We start from the raw sequence: 19,045 nt of genomic DNA, 5'->3' as shown, positions 1-19,045 counted from the left end.
TGAATTATTATTCTGCCTACGAGTTGCCGAGAGGCAACGACAGGCTTTACAAATGGCTTTTGTTTTACCAAAAGTTTCACTAGGCAATCCTTTAAAAATGAGCTCCCCGATTTACTTTAAATTTTTTTTTTTCAACATTTTTTATTTATTTTTGGGACAGAGAGAGATAGAGCATGAACGGGGGAGGGGCAGAGAGAGAGGGAGACACAGAATCGGAAACAGGCTCCAGGCTCCGAGCCATCCGCCCAGAGCCTGACGCGGGGCTCGAACTCACGGACCGCGAGATCGTGACCTGGCTGAAGTCGGACGCTTAACCGACTGCGCCACCCAGGCGCCCCAACCCCGATTTACTTTAAATAATATAATCCCACCTTCGGCCCCCAAGAAATACCTGCAACACTTCCATAGACCAGAAAGCCCAGCAAAGATATGTTGTTTTGCTTGTGCTACAAGCAAAGCTTTCAGTGAATCTGGGGCCTTCACCTAGACATTTGATATTTTTTTAAAGTAAACTCTACACCCAGCATGGGTCTCAAACTCGCAACCTTGAGCTCAAGAGTCCCGTGCTCTACTGGCAGAGCCAGCCAGGCGCCCGGTAACCTGGACATTTTATTCCCTGCACAAAACATAACAACTACTGCTCAGAAAAGACTGCGTCTTCCTGGCCCGGTGCGTCCATCCTCCCCAGGAAGTTACGTGTTTCCCAAGAGTCAACTGTGTTTGTCTCAAACCTGTGCGTGCCAGTTGTCTTTGTCGTGGTAATTACAGAACTTAATTAAATTAATTAAATATCACGCAGAGACCCCCCCTTTCAAGAAACCAAAGCTGGAAATCATAGGCCACGCGTTATGTTTGTGGTTTTGTAAGACTTTCAAAAGGAGCGTTTTCCGACTCAAGCCTCCGACCCTGCACAGAGGGAATGGCGGATGCTCGCACGTTTGTGTGCACAGAGACGATAAAATGTTTAAGGTCTACACCTACCCGATTCGTTTCTCATGAGTTCCCGTCTTAATGGACTTTTCTGATTAACCAACTGATCATCCCACTGGATAACATGGTTTCAATTCTATTAAAAGAAACACACCTGGTTTCTAGTGAGCTAGGGGCACCCGAGTGGCTCAGTTGGTTGAGTCTCTGACTCCCGACTTCGGCTCAGGTCATGATCTCACACGGTTCGTGAGTTCGAGCCCTACACGGGACTCTGCACGGACAGTGTGGGGCATGCTTGGGATTCTCTCTCCCTCTCTCTCTGCCCCTCCCCTGCTTGAGTGCACTCTCTCTCCCTTAAAATAAAAAAAATAAACATTAAAAAAAAATCCCCAATGCCTTTCCAACACACTCAGATAAAATACTATCTCTTTGCCTACCACAGCATATGAACGCCTATGTGAACTACAAGACCCTGTCTCCCACATCTCCAACCATCCTCCTTCTCCTCAGTAGACTCCAGCTCCCTGGTTTCCTTCATTTTTTTTTTTAATAGTTTATTGTCAAGTTAGCTATATACAGTGTGGTCTTGGCTTCAGGAGTAGATTCCCGTAATTCATTACTTATGTACAACGCCCAGTGTTCATCCCAACAAACACCCAGTGTTCATTGCCCTCCTCAATGCCCATCACCTATTTTCCCTGCCCCCCCCACCCCTCACCCCCATCAACCTGCAGTTTGTTCTCTGTATTTAAGAGTCTCTTATGGTTTGTCTCCCTCTCTGTAACTTACTTTTCCTTACCTTCCCCTATGATCTTCTGTTAAGTTTCTCAAATTCCACATATGAGTGAAAACACGCTTTCTTTTGCTGACTTATTTCACTTTGCATAATACCCTCCAGTTCCATCCATGTTGTTGCAAATGGCAAGATTTCATTCCTTTTCATCTCCGAGTAGTATTCCAGTATATATATATATATATATATATATATATATATATATATATATCTCACATCTTCTTTATCCATTCATCAGTTGATGGACATCTAGGCTCTTTCCATAATTTGGATATTGTTGATAGCGCTGCTATAAACATTGGGGTACAGGTGCCCCTACCAATCAGCACTCCTATATCCTGGATAAATTCCTAGTAGTGCTATTGCTGGGTCATAGGGTAATTCTAGTTTTAATTCTCCTGGCCTCCTTCTTTATCCTCAAACATGTCGAGCCTTTTCCCTTTCTCCTTCCCAGGGCCATTTTCTGAATTACTCTGCTTACTATGTGCATGTTGTCTGCTCTTTGCACCTCATCCTTAGACCTCCGTCAGTCCCATAGCCTGACTGTAGTGTTAATAAAGAGGATAGCCCCTCTCTATCTTGCCGGCTTCTCTGTCTCTAGGATCTAGAAGGGGATCTGGGGCATAGAAGGCAATAGGTAAATATTTGTTGAATCAGTGCTAAAGAGGACACACAGCATGCACCCTCTTCCAGATCACGAGGCTGGAGGAGTCTGTTTTAGAAAATGACTTACCTCCATCTTTACTGGTAAATAATCTTGTCAATTCCCCAGGATGTAGCCAGACCCATGGACCCCATTCAAGAATCTGGCCACTTAATATTTTCTTTGGGTCGCTAATTCCAACAAACTCAACAAGACAGTCCATTAAAAAGATAATATTTTGAATCTGGAATGTTAAAGGCCCCTGGAATGCACACACACACGTCTAGAATGCAAATGTCGTGGTGCACAAAATGTCTTGAGTCCAGAATTTATGACTTTGTTTTCCAGGGTCAGGACATCTCATGAAGGAAGAACATTGCTGCCTCTTAAGTCATTTTGAATTTTTTTTTCTTCTCAGAGACTTATTGTTCCCAAAGCAAAAATAACCATAACATCTAGAATATGCCAGATGTTTAACACACATCGACTTGAATCTCCATACTATGAAGGAGATGTAACTGTACTCATTTTATAGGTGGGGAAACTGAGAAAAAAAAAAAACTTGCTTGAAGGCAGGCCGTTAATGAACGCGAGAGATGGAATTAAAACCTCAGCTGATTTCCTTTCAAAGGATGCTTTCTCCCATTCCACTGAGCTGCTTCTCCCCAAAGTAAAGAATTGTCTGGCATCCTACGTGGAGCCTGGGTCGGGGTGCAGTTCCAAGAGCCCTCCCCAACTTCCATTCAGAGAGAAGTCAGGACTCGCGTCTCTGAAATGTCCTCTGTGGTGTTGAAATGTGGGAATGATATCTCAGGGCTCTGGGACGAAGGACTATGAAATGAGGTCCAGACCACAGCACCCAACTCAACCACAGCAGCCCATACACAGCCCCACGGTGAATTTCCGTGGGAACTGGGAGGCATCTTATGACGAAGGGTCCCCATATGCTCTCTGAAGTGGCCACCCCTCCTCTTTCAGGGGCCGGTGCCTGGAAACCACCTCCTCTGGGGTTGTTTGCCTGGGACCTATTCAGCTGCAATGTGGATTCTTCTAGCACAACCCATTAAACAGTGTTGGAAGTCACTTAATAAGTGCCAACTTTATGTCGGGGAATTAGCTGGGCAGTCTGCATGTGCGGCCTTATTTAATCCTGACACACTCCTATACTTGTGTCAATGCTATTGTGAGCTCCATCACACGAATGAGGAAGCAGAAGCTGTGGGAGGTTGTCACCTGCCCGGAGGCACACCGTAAGTGGCTTACCTAGGTAGAGCCGTCTAAGGACAGGCAACACCAGAGAATAAATCACTGCCCTCTTCCACACTTGCTGGGACTTGGCCCCCAGAGATGGGTTGGGGGGAGGGTCCCCCAAACCTGAGCTGGCCACAGGGTCTGGAAGTGGCTTCCCTTTGCTATGGGCTGCAAGGAATCATCTGCAAAGCCACATCCCTTGGCTGCAAAGGGGCTGCAGCCACATGGGCTGCAAAGCCACATCCCTTTGGCTATGGGCTACAAGGAATGCGGAGAGGGCTCCACCTGACAAGATACTGGGACCGGCGTGTCCTTTGGAAGGGGCTGGTCAAGAGAAGGACTTCAACTGAGGGTCTACCAGAAGGAAGAGCAGGAGGCTGGCAGGAGGGAAGAGTCCTCGCTGAGTTCAGGAAGTGGCACCTAGAGACAGAGCTGGGCAAGCCCTTCTAGGGATCGTCCTGCACCTCCAACTTGGAGGGGACGGCAGGCCCCGGCCCTGCTGGCATGAATATGGGAAAGAGGCTTGTCAGCCTTTCGGGTCACCTTGGTAACAGAAACACCAGCCATGCTCTGTTCCCATGGTGCACCCATGGTCTGCCTCAACGGGCTCCAGTGGGGCATTGTCTGTGGGCAGGGGGGTCCTGCGTCGATCAAGTCTGAGGAAGGGATTGTCTCTTCCCTTCAGGTGCTGTTAGTAATAACCCCCATTTTAGTGGAGTCCAACAGTGGTTCTCGGCAGAGGGTGATTTTGCCCCCCCAGGGGACCCTGGCCAATGTCTGGAGACGTTTTTGGTTGTCCCAACCATGGAGGTGCTTCTGGTATTGAGTGAGGGAGGCTGGGGATGCTAAATACCATACAAGGTACAGGACAGCCTGTTACCACAAGGAATCATCCGGCCTGAAATGTCAATGGTGCCAAGTTGAGAAACCCTGGATTAGAGTCATCATTGAAAATCCCTCTTCCTGAAACAGACAGCTACAGATACAGAGGAGACTGGCCTCAAATCTCCCCAGTGAGCAGAGCTGGTATGTTTCCTCTTCATGTTAACAGCCTTGGAAATCAAAACTTCCAGGTGCGGCATGCACACATACACACAACCACATAACTACACACACACACACACACACACACACACACACACACACACATCTCAGATCCAGGCACTGTTCCCCTAAACCCTTTGAGCCACACTATGGGACAGGTACTTTGCTTTCCCTGTATATAGGTGAGGATGCATAGAGGGTCAGAGAGGTTAAGCAACTTGCTCAAAGCCACACAGCTAGTAAGTGGAATTAGCCATGGCAGATACTCAAGAGGTTTTAGGTTGAAGGGTACGATTGAAAAAAAAAAACGAAACAAAACTGGGGAGCGGGCAGGAGACAGGGTCTGGGTCCAGATTGCTACTGATCGGCCCTGGGGCTGGGACCTAATTCCTTATCTTGGGCTTTTGTCTCTTTATCTATAAAATGAAGGACACAGATGAAATCATCTTCCGGATTCTGTGATTCTTTCAGTCTGAATCTTAAAATGGAACCTTCTTCTCACAAGATACATTTTAGTTTCTTTGTCCCCTCCCCCATCCACTACACCTTCCTCCCAGAGCTTGGCCCTCAATTTCAGGGCTGAAAAGCTCATCTATAATCCAGGGACAGTTAAAGAACCATGCCAGGCTGTGATCAATTAGCGAGAGTCTTAAGAAAGTGGTAATTTATTGCGTTTTGTGTGCTCGCTACGCCAGGAAAGCTAATATATGCTCACAGAAATGGAGGTACAAGACAGATGGCTGAAAATGCACGGCAGCACATATATTTTAAGTCTGTAGGTTTGAGCCAGAAATAAATGAGGGGTGTGACAGCTCCAGGGCAGAATGAGAGAGATGTCTTTTCAGGCAAAAAGGAGAAACTTGCCAATGATTAAATGGGCTAGTTTTGGTGATTCATTCATTGATTTAAGCATCTACGATGAGCCATCCTGTGACCGTGGCGGGAGAGATCACACAGACCCAGACAGTTGTCAAGGACACTCTCTGATGGGTGTGAATAATAGAACACCCTCAGCACTTACTGTCTGACTCATTCTCCGTGCAAATTAATGATCACGGTAACCCTCCGAAGCAGGTCCCATGATCATTCCCATTTCTCAGGTGAAGAAACTGAGTCACCAAGGAGGTTAAGTGACTTGCGTTGGGCTTCTAACCGAGTCAGGTGGCCCAGAGAGCCTGATGTCACCAGGACACTTTCTGCCTCTGTACTCATTGCAATAGCTCTCTCTGTGAAATGTTTTAGTGGCTCTGAGTGTCTCTTTCCTCCCAAATGGTAGCATGTGAGAGCAGAAGTCACTTACGGGTGACTGAGCCCAGTGGGTTTCATGCCTCTCTAAACTGCATAAACTCGATGCTTTACTCACAGCTCAGTCTACAAGGTATAGAGAATGTTGTTCTCCTCCCTCCAGGGCCCTGAAGCCAGGGCTCCACAGAGCCCAGTGTGGAGTCAAGTGCTCCTGACCTCTCTCCCCTCCCTGTTCCCATTTTGCAGATGACGAAACTGAGCCCCCAAGAGCCTATAGACCAGAGTGGAAAGGACTCATTCCCCACCTGTCAAATGAGGTAGTTGGATCAGCTCCAACATGATTTCCTAAGCATCCACTACTCTGTGCCAGGAGGGTCCCTGGGGTCTGAGGCAGAGCGACTGTGAGGACCCAGAAGGCGTTTCATGAGGGTCTGGCTCACAAGCATGGCCTCCTTTCACTGGGGCGGGGGGCGGGGTCTTTGGATCAGCATAGTGGAGCCCTGTCCATGGATCCCCGGAGGGGCATGTGATTCAGAGTCTGTTCAAGGAGCCCTCCTGCAAGGTCCGCGTTGTTCTCGGGTCTGGAACAGGCTGCTCTGGGCCCTTGCTACCCGGGGGCCTCGTGAGCAGGGCTGTTACTTTAGAGAGAAGAGTGGTGCTCTGGGTTGAATTGTGCCCCTTACAAAAGATACGTTAGGGGCGCCTGGGTGGCTGAGTCGGTTGAGCGTCCGACTTCGGCTCAGGTCATGATCTCACGGTCCGTGAGTTCGAGCCCCGTGTCGGGTTCTGTGCTGGCAGCTCGGCGCCTGGAGCCTGCTTCGGATTCTGTGTCTCCCTCTCTGTCTGTCCCTCCCCCGCTCGCACTCTGTCTCTCTAAAAAATAAGTACACATTAGAAAGAATTAAAAAAAAAAGATATGTTGGAGCCCTAATCTTAGGACCTCAGAATATGGCTTTCGTTAAAAATAGGGTTTTTACGGAGATAACGGAGTTAAAATGAGGACACAGGGTGGGCTTCCGTCTAATATGACTGGTGTTGTTATAAAAAGGGGGAATTTGGACACAGACACACAGCGGGAAGATGGCCGTCTACAAGCCAAGAAATGCCTGAGGCTACCGGAATGGGCTACCTTGGCTATGGCTGGTAGGAGACTAACAGGGGTGGGGTCGAATCACCCCTGGCCCGAATCACATGGATCCTTTTTGTCTTGACTGATCTTGCCCTCACGGAGCAGATGCCTTTCTAGGTTTGCCACCGTAAATTTCGGAGCCCAACGGCGTGTGCACACTTTTAAGGCTTCTGATGGGCTTGCTACAGGAGCATCATGTCTTCTCTTGTAATCTGTGCCTTAAAAGGGTGGACGGCAGAGAACCAGACTCCTGTACTGAGCGAATCCCGAGATCCCTGGCATTTGGGAGACACATCGAGGCTTATTCTACAAACAACTCCCGGCCATGAGTGACCGCTGGGTGACGAGGGGAACTTTCATCCCCACCCAAACCATCTCTCTCTTCATCGTTCCTTCTTCCAAATGCCTCCTTACCAGAGGAGCCTGCCATTTACTTTCCTTCCTACCACGTGGGGACAGCTGCTGGAATCTAGGAAGTAGATAGGGGTTGGAATCATAAACAGTTCTAAGCAGAGAAACAGAAAGTCCGCACGGTTTAGTGGAAAGAGAGTTCAGGGTCTCAGAGAAGTTATGGGTAAGCCAATGCCCTACAACCAACCACTGCTGGTCCTTGGGGAGATCACGTGAAACTCCTTGAACCTCAGACTCTTCATCTGTAGAAGAGCAATGACCGTTTCAACCCTGCCAACCTCACTAGGATTCTGGATGCTTTTGTGAAGTGTTATATAAACTGAATAATCTATGGGGGAACCAGGCAAACAATGGGTGCTTTGGGAAACTAGAATGTCTGGGGGACGGTATTGGTTCCCTATGGCTGTTGTAACAACCCAGCATAGACATGGTGGCTGCAAACAACAGACGTTCACTGTCTCACAGTTCTGGGGGCCAGAGGCCCCAAATCCGTTTCATGAAGCCGAAATCAAGGTGTCAACATGCTTCCCCTGAAGGCTCTTGGGGAGAAGCCATTTCTTGCTCCCACAGCTCTTGAGGATTCTTGCCTGGAATCTGGTGGAGTTTCGTGGATTCTTGGCTGGTGTTTCTTAGCTTATGGGTGCTTCACTCCAATTTCTGCCTCCATGGTCACACTGCCTCCCTCTCTTCTGTGTATCTTCCCAAGCCCCTCTCTCGTAGTCACATTTGTGATCACAGCTAGGACCCACCAGGATAATCCAGGATCATCTTTCTGGGTCAAGGTCTTTAACGTAATCGCATCTGCAAAGCCCCTTTTTCCTTATGAGGCAACATTTACAGGTCCCCGGGGTTGGGACCTGGCATCTCTCGGTGGCCACATTCAGCCCATTAGAAGGATGTTGCCAATTACAATGAGAAGTTGTGTATGTTTGTAAGAGTTCCCTTGGTGTCATTGCCAAGGAATACATGGCCTGACTTGGCCAGATAATTTATATCCCAGATATTGTGAATGCCAACCCTGAAAGGGGAAACCATTAGCCTCATTTAGCAGATGAGGACACTGAGGACCAGAAAGACAAAGGATGCTGCCCAGCTTGCAGCTGACAAGTGGTGGGGCAGGAGCCCCAGCTCTAAAGTTGGCCTTCTTACACCCCATCTTCCTGTTGCCCGCAAAACAGACTGATGTGGGCGATCGATGTCCTCGCCCCACACGGCAGGCCTGGCTTCCACTCTCAGAAAAAATAAAACAACTCTGGCATCTTTGGGAGACCCGACCCCATGAGCTTCTGCTATCTGCAAATGCTCAACCTGGACGGCTGGCCCAGCACAGAGCCCAACATGGGGCTCGATCTCCCGAACCGTGAGATCATGACCTGAGCTAAGATCAAGAAGCAGACACTTAACCGACTGAGCCATGCAGGCGCCCCTGTTCTTTCTTTTTAAATCTTGTCCTTGGCTTCTGGAACAGGCAGGGCTATATTCTGTGCCCACTGGTTGCCCCTTCACTTATCATGGGCTTTCTTTCACTCGCTTATTATTTCCTTTTTCCATGGGGATTATTTTGTTGCACCTGAGACTTTCATTATAAAGTACATTGAAATATATTAAGTATATTTTGAGAGTAGGAATGGCGTACAGATTAGAGGCAAACAGGACTTTCCTTTGTTGCACACAAAAAAATGGGGGAAACCATTTTCTTAAGTGAAAGTGAGTGCTCAGGTTTCAGAGGCCCAAGTGTGTAGGGTTGATAAAGCCTCCTCCCCCAAGCCAGGTCAACCCATCAACAGCTAATGTCGGAACTCCAAAGGGCCTGTTATATCTGTTATTTTGTTCACCCTTCCAACAATACTGTGAGAGGACGTGGCCATTACTAATACACTCATTTTTCAGACGCCAAACGACATGGCTGATGTCACGGAGCCACGACTTGCACCTCAGTCTCCCCTGTGGGTCACACAATGGACCTGGAGACCTACCAGACTCCCTGCACGGCCACAGAGTGGGTGCCGGCCGGTGAACCTTACCTGCTGTGGCCATTGCTTTTGGGAGCGTGGTACATGAAGACGTTTCCTCGGGCTCTCCTGGCCCAGTGCCTGGCCATGTCGATCACAGGACAGGTGATGAAGTAGTCCCTGGGCAAATGAGGCAGAGGAGGGAGCTTTGTTATATGTAGCAACTCTATATACCCAGCGTAACTGAAGACACCCCCAATGCCCAGGGGACATTTGACAATGTTTGGGAGACAGTTGTGGTTGTCACAGCTGGAGATGAAAAGGTTCTTACTGGCATCTGGCGGGGAAGGGCCGGGAAGGCGGCTAAGTATCCCACAATGCCCGGGACAGACCCCAGAGCAAGGAATCATCCAGCTCAAAATGCCAACCGTCAGGAGGTTGAGAACGCTGTTCTAGGTTCCCCAAGCTTCACGTTTGCTCCCGTTCTGGGGGCTGATGGAAAGATGTTTCAGAAGCACCAGCTTACAACGGTGGGGTCGTGCGTGGGCCGGTACTCAAGCACCGTGCTGTAGAGGGGGCGGGCCTGGTCAGAACCCCACAGACCTCGGGCGGCCTTGGGTCCACCAGGCTCTGAATCCCAGTCAGCGGCCCCGGCATCTTCTTGACCCGCCATATCCTCAGCTGAGAAATGGGGCCTAGGGGACCCATCCTGCAGGGACTTTGTGACAACTGAGGCCGGTAACAGTCATGAAAGTCCCTCAGTGAAGAGGGTTCGTCTCCCCCTCTTTTCTGGCTGTTGAGATGAACTCCTTTGTGGAGTCTGGAGGCAGCCAGAGTGTTTATAGGAAAGCTCTACGGTGGGGTGGGGTCACTGGGGTGTGGAAGGGCACATGGGGCAGCCATGCTTCATCTCCTGAAGAAGAGGGGTAGTGAGCAGGACCAGGAATCAGGCCTACGGGAAAGAGTCACAGCTCGCACCGGTGGTGGGGACACTGCCGAGGGCAGGCAGGGAGGCCACTGTCTGAGCCTGGCTGGGAGGCAATGAGGGCCTGAGCTGGGGCGGGGGGCTGGATTCCCTGGGTGAAACCCTCCTTGGTTACCAGCCCTGCCTCACACCTCAGCTCTTGCCCCAGGGCACAGATGTCTTCAAAGCCCATCAGAGGCAAAGTCGGAGCGAAAGCGAGGGTCTCTAAACTCCAGTCCTGCTTGAGCTCTCTCAATAACCCAGATCAGAGCCAGTCCTGACGGGGTTAGGAGCCAACAAGGGTCCAGAACTTGGACATCGTTGAGCTCTTAGAGTTCAGTCTGAGGCTGGGCCTACAGAAATAGCTGCTGGCTGCAGGGTTGAAAACTGAGCTCTCTGCTCGAGGGAAAATTAAAGCCTTTCTGGTTCCCAGATTCCCAGTGGGCAGGGCCACGTTTTATTCTGAGCTAGTGACTCTGAGATTGGAAACCACAGACTCCCAGATGGGGAGACCTAGCTGGCCAGGGGGTAGCAACACCCTTCAGGCCATCCCTTCCCGGCACAGTCCGGTGCTCATCCGTGACCTGAGCGTCACCGAGGCCGGCACCAGTGTGATGGCAGGAGCCCGTGTCCCCTCGGGCTTACCGGGTGGCGTTCTCCAGGGCTCGGGAGAAGGAGGCATAGTCATCAGTGAAGTGCTCCAGGGAATAGTACCATGTTGCAGCCGCCAGGACCCCAGCGTCCGCGTCCTCACCGCCCAGCGAATTCTGCAGCGCCTGGTAAAAGGCTGTTTTGCTACTGGTCCGGCCTTGACTTTCCTCAAATTGCTTAAGAAAAAGAAAATTTAAAAAAGAGAGAGAGAAAAGAAAGAAAACGCCCTATCAGATTCTGAAAGTCTGGAGTCAGTATCCTGCAAAGCTTGTTCTAGAAATTTCTCTCTGGGCCAGGGTGTGAAGCACAGGCACGTTGGAGCCAGGCCGCCAGGGTTCAAATCTCAGCTCTAGCTGTGTGACCGCCAACAGGAGGCCGTGGCCCTCCGTGCCCGCCTCTCCCGGCCTGGAAACAGACACAATGAACCAAAACGGAGAACACGCGTGAAGTACTCCAGTGAGTGCGCATAAACGCGAGCCATTATGGCCAGCGGGTATGGGTCACCCTGGGCTCCATCCTTTTACTCCGTCAGCCAGCTCGTGATCCGTTCTGCTAGGAGAGCGAACGCGAGCCTCATCCGGTCACGTGATCAGTCGGCAGAGGAGTGCTTTCTGCACATTTCACGCAGAGCAACAGCCTCTTCTTCCAGACCCAGCTGCGTGCCGGGCCTTGGGGAACAGCCGTGGACGCACTGATGAAGCTCCCTGTTCTCGTGGGCCTGGCGAATCAGTGGGCGGAGGCGGGAAAGAAGCAGATCATTCTAGTTTATCAGGGTTCTGGTGCCACGAGGGGAAACAGCAGGTTGAGCGGGATGGGGTGGGGGCTAGTTTCCTCGGAGTGGTCGGGGCAGGCACGCAGCTCTCTGGGGAGGCTTGCCCGAGTATCTTTTCCTCTCTCTTTCCTGCCCCCATCCTCCTTCCCTTCTTCCCTCCCCCCTTCCTTCCTTCCCTGTCCAGACATTCCTGCTCTCTGCATCAGGGCCGTCTGGGAGGACCATCTCCCTGCTCCCCGGGACTCAGTCTCCTCATTTCTGAAGTCAAGGGGCAGCAGGGTGTCAGAGATGCAGCTCTTGAGACCCCTCGGCCCCTGCGCAATCCTACGCTGTGTGTTTACATATCTCTAGGCTCTTATATCAACAGCGAACTGTGCTTATCGAGATGCCCTGGTATGTTTAAATTGTTTTTGTAAACATTTCCAAGCATACAGGACCTGTGATTAGAATTTGAGGTGTGGGCATGATGGGGAAGCAACCCTTTCTGTCTGAGACATTCTTTCAGCCCATCCTGGGGGGCGGACCTCAGCCTGGCTCACCCGGAAGAGGCTGGACCAAGTAGTGGAACAACTGATCAAGGCCATGTCTATCCGTTCAGGGGAGGTGAGGGATAGAGAGCAGAGAGGCATTCAAAGACACCGTCCTTTTAATTTTATCTATAATGTGTGGTTCTTGGGAGAAGATCTGAAGCAGATATGGGAAAATATTAATATCTGTTAAAAGTGAAGAGTGAAGGGGCGCCCGGGTGGCTCCGTCGGTTAAGCACCTGACTTCAGCTCAGGTCATGATCTGGCAGTTCGTGAGTTCAGGGCCCCGAGTCGGGCTCTGTGCTGACAGCTCAGAGCCTGGAGCCTGCTTTGGATTCTGGGTCTCCTTCTCTCTCTGCTCCTCCCCCACTCCTGCTCGGTCTCTCTCAGTCTCTCAAAAATGAATAAATGTTAAAAAAAAATTTTTTTAATGAATAGAGAATACAAGAGTATTCATTATATCAATGACTTTCAAGTATTTTTCAAAAATATTTAGTTACTTATTTATTTATTTTGAGAGAGAGAGAAGGGGAGAGGCAGAGAGAGAGGCACAGAGAGAGAGAGAATTCCAAGGAGGTTCCACTCAGCACAGAGCCTGATGTGGGGCTCAATCCCATGACTGAGATCAGGACCTGAGCTGAAATCAAGAGTTAGACACTTAACCAGCTAAGCCACCCAGGCGCTCAAGTATTTTTGACCATGATCTATAGTAAGAAAGACATTTCATCCACCAGAACACATGCACACACACACACACACACACACACACACACAGGCCAGAAATACTGTTCATGAAGGACACTCATGCTCCTGGCTCTTACCATATATGACAGACCTGATCGTTTCCATTCCATTCTATTCTAGTCTAACCCAGTTTGCTCAAAATCTTGCCTGCAATCTCTTTAACTGACTTCATAACCTACTAGCAGTTCAGGGGAGAAACTGCATTATATTATTCTCTGCCCTTTTCTGAGATTTTGGAGTATTGTATGACAGAAATACCAGTACCCACGCACGTATCTCCCATTATTGCCAAACATTTAACATGCGTATTTCACCGACGTATCAAAATCACCACGTGCATTGGAAAATCGCGTGGAATCGCTGCCAGATTGCAACACAACATGCATAGAAAGGGCGGCTTAGCACAGTTCTGGGCACACTGTCAACAGAGGTGAGTATTATTGACCTGTTTCCAAGCTAGGGCAGGGGCTCTGCACCCCCTCGTGATGCTGTGCTCAATCCCCGGATGCTGGTAGTGTTTGCTGGTCAGCTGCTCCAGAACTACCATGCAGCACAAGGGGCCCACAGTGTTCAGTGTGGCACCTAGTTGTGGGTTCTCGGTAAACGTGTCGGAAAGACGGTTCGTGAAGATACCGGCCTCTGTGGAGATAATAAAGGCTCGAAGCTTCAAATAGACACCAGAGTCCGACCTCCTGGGTTCAAATTCCCAGAGTTGGAGAGGCCTGAGCTTGGATGCTAGCCCTGCCACTTATCAGCTGTCTTACCTCGGGCAAGTTACTTAATCTCCCCGTGCCTTTGTTTCCTCCTCTGCAAAATGGGCACAGCGATACTACCCTCTTCTTGAAACAGTCATGCGGTTACACGAGATGATACCTCCACACTTCTCAGCATAGCGTGTGCTATTATTGCTAGATGTTTGTAGACTCAGCCTTGCGTCCCGCCCAGATGGGTCAGGGATGCCCATGTCTTAGAGGCTGCATCGATGCCGGTCCCGTCGGCAACCCCTCTTCCCTGCTGCAGAATGAGTGGCCCCATCTAAAGGGCACGGCCCCTTCACGAGCTCTTCGGAAACGATTTCCACGACGAGGCGGCCTTTAAGAGTGGCAGACCACCAAGCCCTGGCAGTGCTGGAAGAAGTGCCTCTGACATACAAGAGTCTAAACGGCTCCCCGGCTAGGAAGCCAGAGGGACGGGCCTGGTCTGTGCGCCCAGGAGACCGTGATTGCTTTCACATTTTCGGGGGATCTGAGCCGGCGGCTGAGACTAGCCGGGGCGTGGCCTTGTTGGCCGGTCATATTCTCCAGACGGATGGCGTGTGGCCTCCCGGCCCCCTGGGACCACGTGGGACTGCGAAGGGGCCCGTTTCCAGCAAGAGCCACATCTCTTCATTCTTGGCCGGGACCGAAGCACAGATGCTGTTTCTAGTTTAATTAGAGAGTCAGCAGGAGGGATGGGGGCCACCACGTGACTCCCAGCACCAACTTGCACAAGCTGTAATTACAGGCACAATCCGCCTCCGAAGCGGGTTTGCTAGGGGCTGGGCCCTGTTAAGGGCCATCAAGAGCTGGCTCATCGTCCTCCCTGTGTGTGTGTGTGTGTGTGTGTGTGTGTGTGTGTGTTGAAAGGACTGCCGTTAATATGTCCTACAGAAAAGTTCCAGCCTGTTAGGAAACTTCTGAGACCGTGAAGGGCTTCCCAGGGTCCAGAATGCCTCGTGGCCTAGCCCCCAGAGCACGGGGTCTGTGTTTGAGAGGCGCGGGTTCGAACCTGGCTCTGGTGTGGACCTCGGAAGATTCCCTGCCGTCAATAAATCTGCTCAGTGAATATTCCTCTCTGGGCCTGGGGCTGATGCTAGAATCAAATGAATGAATGATTACCAAGCGGCTGACACGCAGGTGACAGTACATCTCCCTTCTCTCTCTCCTAGAGGAGATATACTGGCTGGCCAGTAAATCACTGAAAATAAATGTCCTTATGTTCACTCCAGGGTGGACAGACGTCAACCTGCTTTGCTGCAGGGCCTTTACCTTCGATCCACTATTCCTGCAACAAATTTCTACCCAGTGCCTGCACCTGCCAGGAGCATTTGGGATGCATCAGGGAACAACACAAGATAAATTCTCTGCCCTCTGGGGGCTTCCAGTTGAGCTGGAGAGCCTGATGGGTACATGACAGGTTTTGTAATATAGAAAGTTCGGCGGTGAAAAGGATATGACACAGACGAGGCCAGCAGGGCAGGAAAGGGGGTGGGGGTCCCGGACGGCGAGGGCTGAAATTGCAAATCGGATCATCGGGGTGGGCCTCAGGCCAGCGGAGCCGAGACTTGGGGAGGTGAGGGTGAGGGTGTGAGCAGCCGAGCGGGCAGGAGCGGAGGCCAGCGTGGCCAGTGCAGTGGATGAGGGCAGGGGAGCCAGAGATGAGACAGAGGGAGGGAATGGAGGGCAGAGTGGCTGGTGTGGCCCCACCTGCTTTTGCTTCAGGAGGGACCGGGAGAAGGGCCCTCTGTTGCGGTTTGCAGGTGCCGCCCGCCAGGGATGGGGGTCCGTGTCCGGGAGAGGCAGAACAGCCAGCTGCCAGGGGCCTTTGAGTCGGAGCCCCCTGTTCTCTGGGCCAGTAAGGAGCTCACTAGCCACTGCTTCCTACTGGCCCCTTCTCCTGCCACACCAATCCCTTGATGCGGCTGCAAACCCCAAGGTGATCTTCAGAGATCTCCCCACACCCCCTGGGGCTCTGATGCAGAGAGAGATGGCCCTCTGGAGCCCTCCCTGAATCCCGCCCCTCTTCTTGGACCAGGCAACACCTCCTTCCTCTGGGGCTGGGGCCTCGCTGCCCAGGGCCCCCGGGATGCCCCCCTCCACTTCTTCGGTGGTGTCACTGGGCAAATCCCCTCTAGTAGGACCTTCAAGGTGTAGCTCTCAAGGACTCCACCCCCACCGAGGGCTAAATGCCGAGGGACGTCCCTGCCAAGGATGGTCTCTGTCTGTATGCCCCGCCCCCGGGGCGCACACTCAGCTGGAGAGTCCCTTTAGTCCTTACCCCACAGCCATCTGGCTCCTGCCCTGTCCCCACCGGGCCACCGTCTCCAGGGCCACTGATGGTGCCCCTCGACCCACCCGGGCCAACGCTGCCCTCATTCACCATTGCCGTCCTGGTTCTCTTCCCTCCTCCACTCAGGGATCCTCCCGTCTCCGTTTCCGGAAACCGCTCTGCTCCAGGCTCCTTTCTGGAACACTTCTGCTGTCCTGCCCACTTCCACTTGCTGAGGTCCCCCAGCTGCCATCCCTGCCCTCTTCCCTTCCCCTTCCATCCAGGCAGGCTGAGAGGCAGCACTGGTTCTTCCCTTTGCTTTGACAATGACCGGTAGGTTAATGGTTCCTAACTCTCTCTCCAGCCTGCACTTCAGCCCCGCATATCCAAGTATCTCCCACCTCCTGGGAATCTCTCGGGTCCCTGGAACTCTGCGTGAGCACAGTTTAACTCCATTGTCTACACATGTTCTTCCTTACCTCCAGACCCTTTCCCTGTGCTTTTTCTGTCCTCAGTCACCAAGACCAGCAGCTGAAAAGAGACACGCTAGCTGACCCCCCCTTACTCTCCCCTCCCCCAACATGCTACTGCACCCCAATCCTAGTACGTCTTAACCACTGTCCTGTCCACTCCTCCTGCCCTATCTTTGCTCATTCCCTCATCGGCTTCTACTCCATCCTGGAGCAGAAACACCAACACTATCTGTGGCAGGTGGGGATTCGGGGAGAAGGGTACACAGAAGGTCCTTAATTAATTTTGGTACACTGGTTACTCTTGGAGTCATGCAGCATGGTTATGGCATCATAGGTTTGAGAAGAAGAGACCCAGAATAGAATTTCCAAAGGAAAAACAGGCAGTCTGTCAGAGGTCACCTGATTCTTGCAAGTCTGCAGGGATAGAGGCATGAATTAACGGATGCCCCCCCCCCCGCCCCGAATTCTCTAGAGCTCAGAGGTAGACGGAGACAGATATTCCTTTGGTCATTTAATGGATATAAATTCAAGGCCTCCTGGGCCAGCAGCGGAGGATCCAAATGAACACAGCACGGTTCTCGCCACGGAACAGAGCTGGTAAAGCTGGGGAGGCAACTCATCGGTGAGCAAAACCACCCCATGAAAACTGGTTAAGGGTTTGCATCCTGGTGCAGAAGGCGTGGGAGGCACCGTGGTCACGTCCTCACCCGCCACGCTCCCAGATCCGGTCAGCAATCCCTTCCCCTCCCCCACTGGGATGGCCCCCATCCATGTCCCTGGGGACCCAAGTCCTGTCCCGTCCAGCAGCCCGACCTCTGAGCTCCGCTCAATGACATCCGACCCTTGAGCTTCCTTTCAGAAACACGCTTTTCTTGGCTTTTGTGACATCAAATTTTCCTGGTTTCCTTCCAAACCTGTATCTACAGCAATGACCTCTCGCCTGAACTCCCACCGTGTATACCCAACTGCCCATCCAAGGTTTATCCCAAACCTGGTTATTTCTCATCATTGCCCTGCCTATCATTCTCATTTGACTTATTAGCTTGCTTCCTGGGCTTCCTAACCCAGGCCGATCTGGTCTCTACTTTGTTACCTCTCCATAGTCCATTTTCATTAGAGTTGCCAGAATGTTCTTTTAAAAGAAAATAAATCAATATAACCACTCCCTAGCTTAAAACGTTCCAGGGGCGCCTGGGTGGCTCAGTGGGTTGAGCGTCCGACTTTGGCTCAGGTCATGATCTCGTGGTCCATAAGTCTGAGCCCCACATTTGTCTCTGAGCTGTCAGCCTGCTTCGGATTCTGTGTCTCCCTCTCTCTCTCTGCCCTTCCCCCCCCTTAAGATAAATAAAAATTAAAAAAAAAAAAAAACACCTTCCAGTGACTGCCTACTGAAAGTAGGACAGAATCACTCTCCTGATGCCTACAAGATCTCATCTAATGGGTCACCTCCAACATATCCAACTTCTGTTGCTGCCCCTCCCTCTGTGATCCACAGAGGGAGATCCTAGCCCTCCAGCCTTCTATGTCCTCCAGATCTCTGCCACAGGGCCTTTGCACTAACTCTTCACCCAGCTCTCCCCAGAGCTGGCCCCGTCTCATCATTCAGGTCTCAGTCCTCCCTGCCAAGGAACCTTGGATTCATGTTTCTATTCTCTTCAGCACTTTTCAAGATCTGAAATTCTTTTAAATACATATATTTTTTTATTTTAGAAAGAGAGAGAGAGAGAGAGCATGAGTGGGGGAAAGGGGCAGAGGGAGACAGAGAAAGAACCTTAAGTAGGCTCCAACTCAGCATGGAGCCTGAGGTGGGGCTCAATCCCACGACCCTGGGATCATGACCTGAGTTGAAATCAAGAGTCAGACACTCAACCGACTGAACCACCCTAGGCGCCTCAAGATCTGAAATTCTTAATGTATTTGCTCAGCCATCATTGTCTGTGTCCTCTGCCCGGAATGTGAACCCTACAAGCTGGGAGCTTTATCTGTTGGGGTGATGCCTTTCCCCCAGGGCCTAGAAGAGAGCCCCTTAATAAGCATACATTGGACGTGTGCATGAATTCATGCAGGGGCGTTCCTGCCTCTTCCACGTGCTGTGGATGTTAAGGGACAAGGAGCCAACTTCTCCATCAGGCAGAGCAGGCCTAGTGCCCAGGGCCCACCCACCATAACTTTAGGGGCCTATGGAAAAAAAAAAAATGTTCCTTTCAGTTTAAGACCAGAAGAAAGAAAGAAATGTAATAATAATGAATTTGTAATAATGAATCCAGCATGGCTCACATTCATCCTCTCTAATGCGATCATAAAGTATTTTTACTCTTTCATGGGGGACAAGCCAACCCCGCCGATCTCCAGCTTTCTCTGAACCGAGCCTGGTAATCCCACCTGGCAGGGTTTCAGGACACTCAGACAAGGCGCCCTGTGTGAGCCTGGGGGCTGCGGCACCGCAGCGGAGGGCTTACGGTGCTGCAGGGCGGTCCGGAGCCCAGGAC

The 19,045-nt window shown here is 51.2% G+C and overlaps 2 protein-coding genes across 2 annotated transcripts in view; one reads left to right on the top strand and one right to left on the bottom strand.

Annotated features, from left to right (window-relative positions):
- Window positions 1-19,045, bottom strand: part of TG (thyroglobulin) — a 253,848-nt gene that overhangs the window by 10,434 nt on the left and 224,369 nt on the right. The window contains exons 44-45 of the mRNA XM_058699138.1: window positions 11,008-11,189; window positions 9,471-9,578 (exon numbers count right to left, since the gene is read on the bottom strand). Of these exons, the coding sequence (XP_058555121.1) occupies window positions 9,471-9,578; window positions 11,008-11,189 (290 nt within the window). The remainder of the gene's footprint in view (window positions 1-9,470; window positions 9,579-11,007; window positions 11,190-19,045) is intronic.
- Window positions 1-19,045, top strand: part of SLA (Src like adaptor) — an 89,070-nt gene that overhangs the window by 2,330 nt on the left and 67,695 nt on the right. The window lies entirely within an intron of this gene.

Source organism: Neofelis nebulosa, chromosome 14 (assembly GCF_028018385.1).
Source record: "Neofelis nebulosa isolate mNeoNeb1 chromosome 14, mNeoNeb1.pri, whole genome shotgun sequence".
NCBI classification, from domain to species: Eukaryota; Metazoa; Chordata; class Mammalia; order Carnivora; family Felidae; genus Neofelis; species Neofelis nebulosa.
Note: the sequence above shows the minus strand (reverse complement) of the source record. Positions and strands in the feature narration are given on the sequence as shown.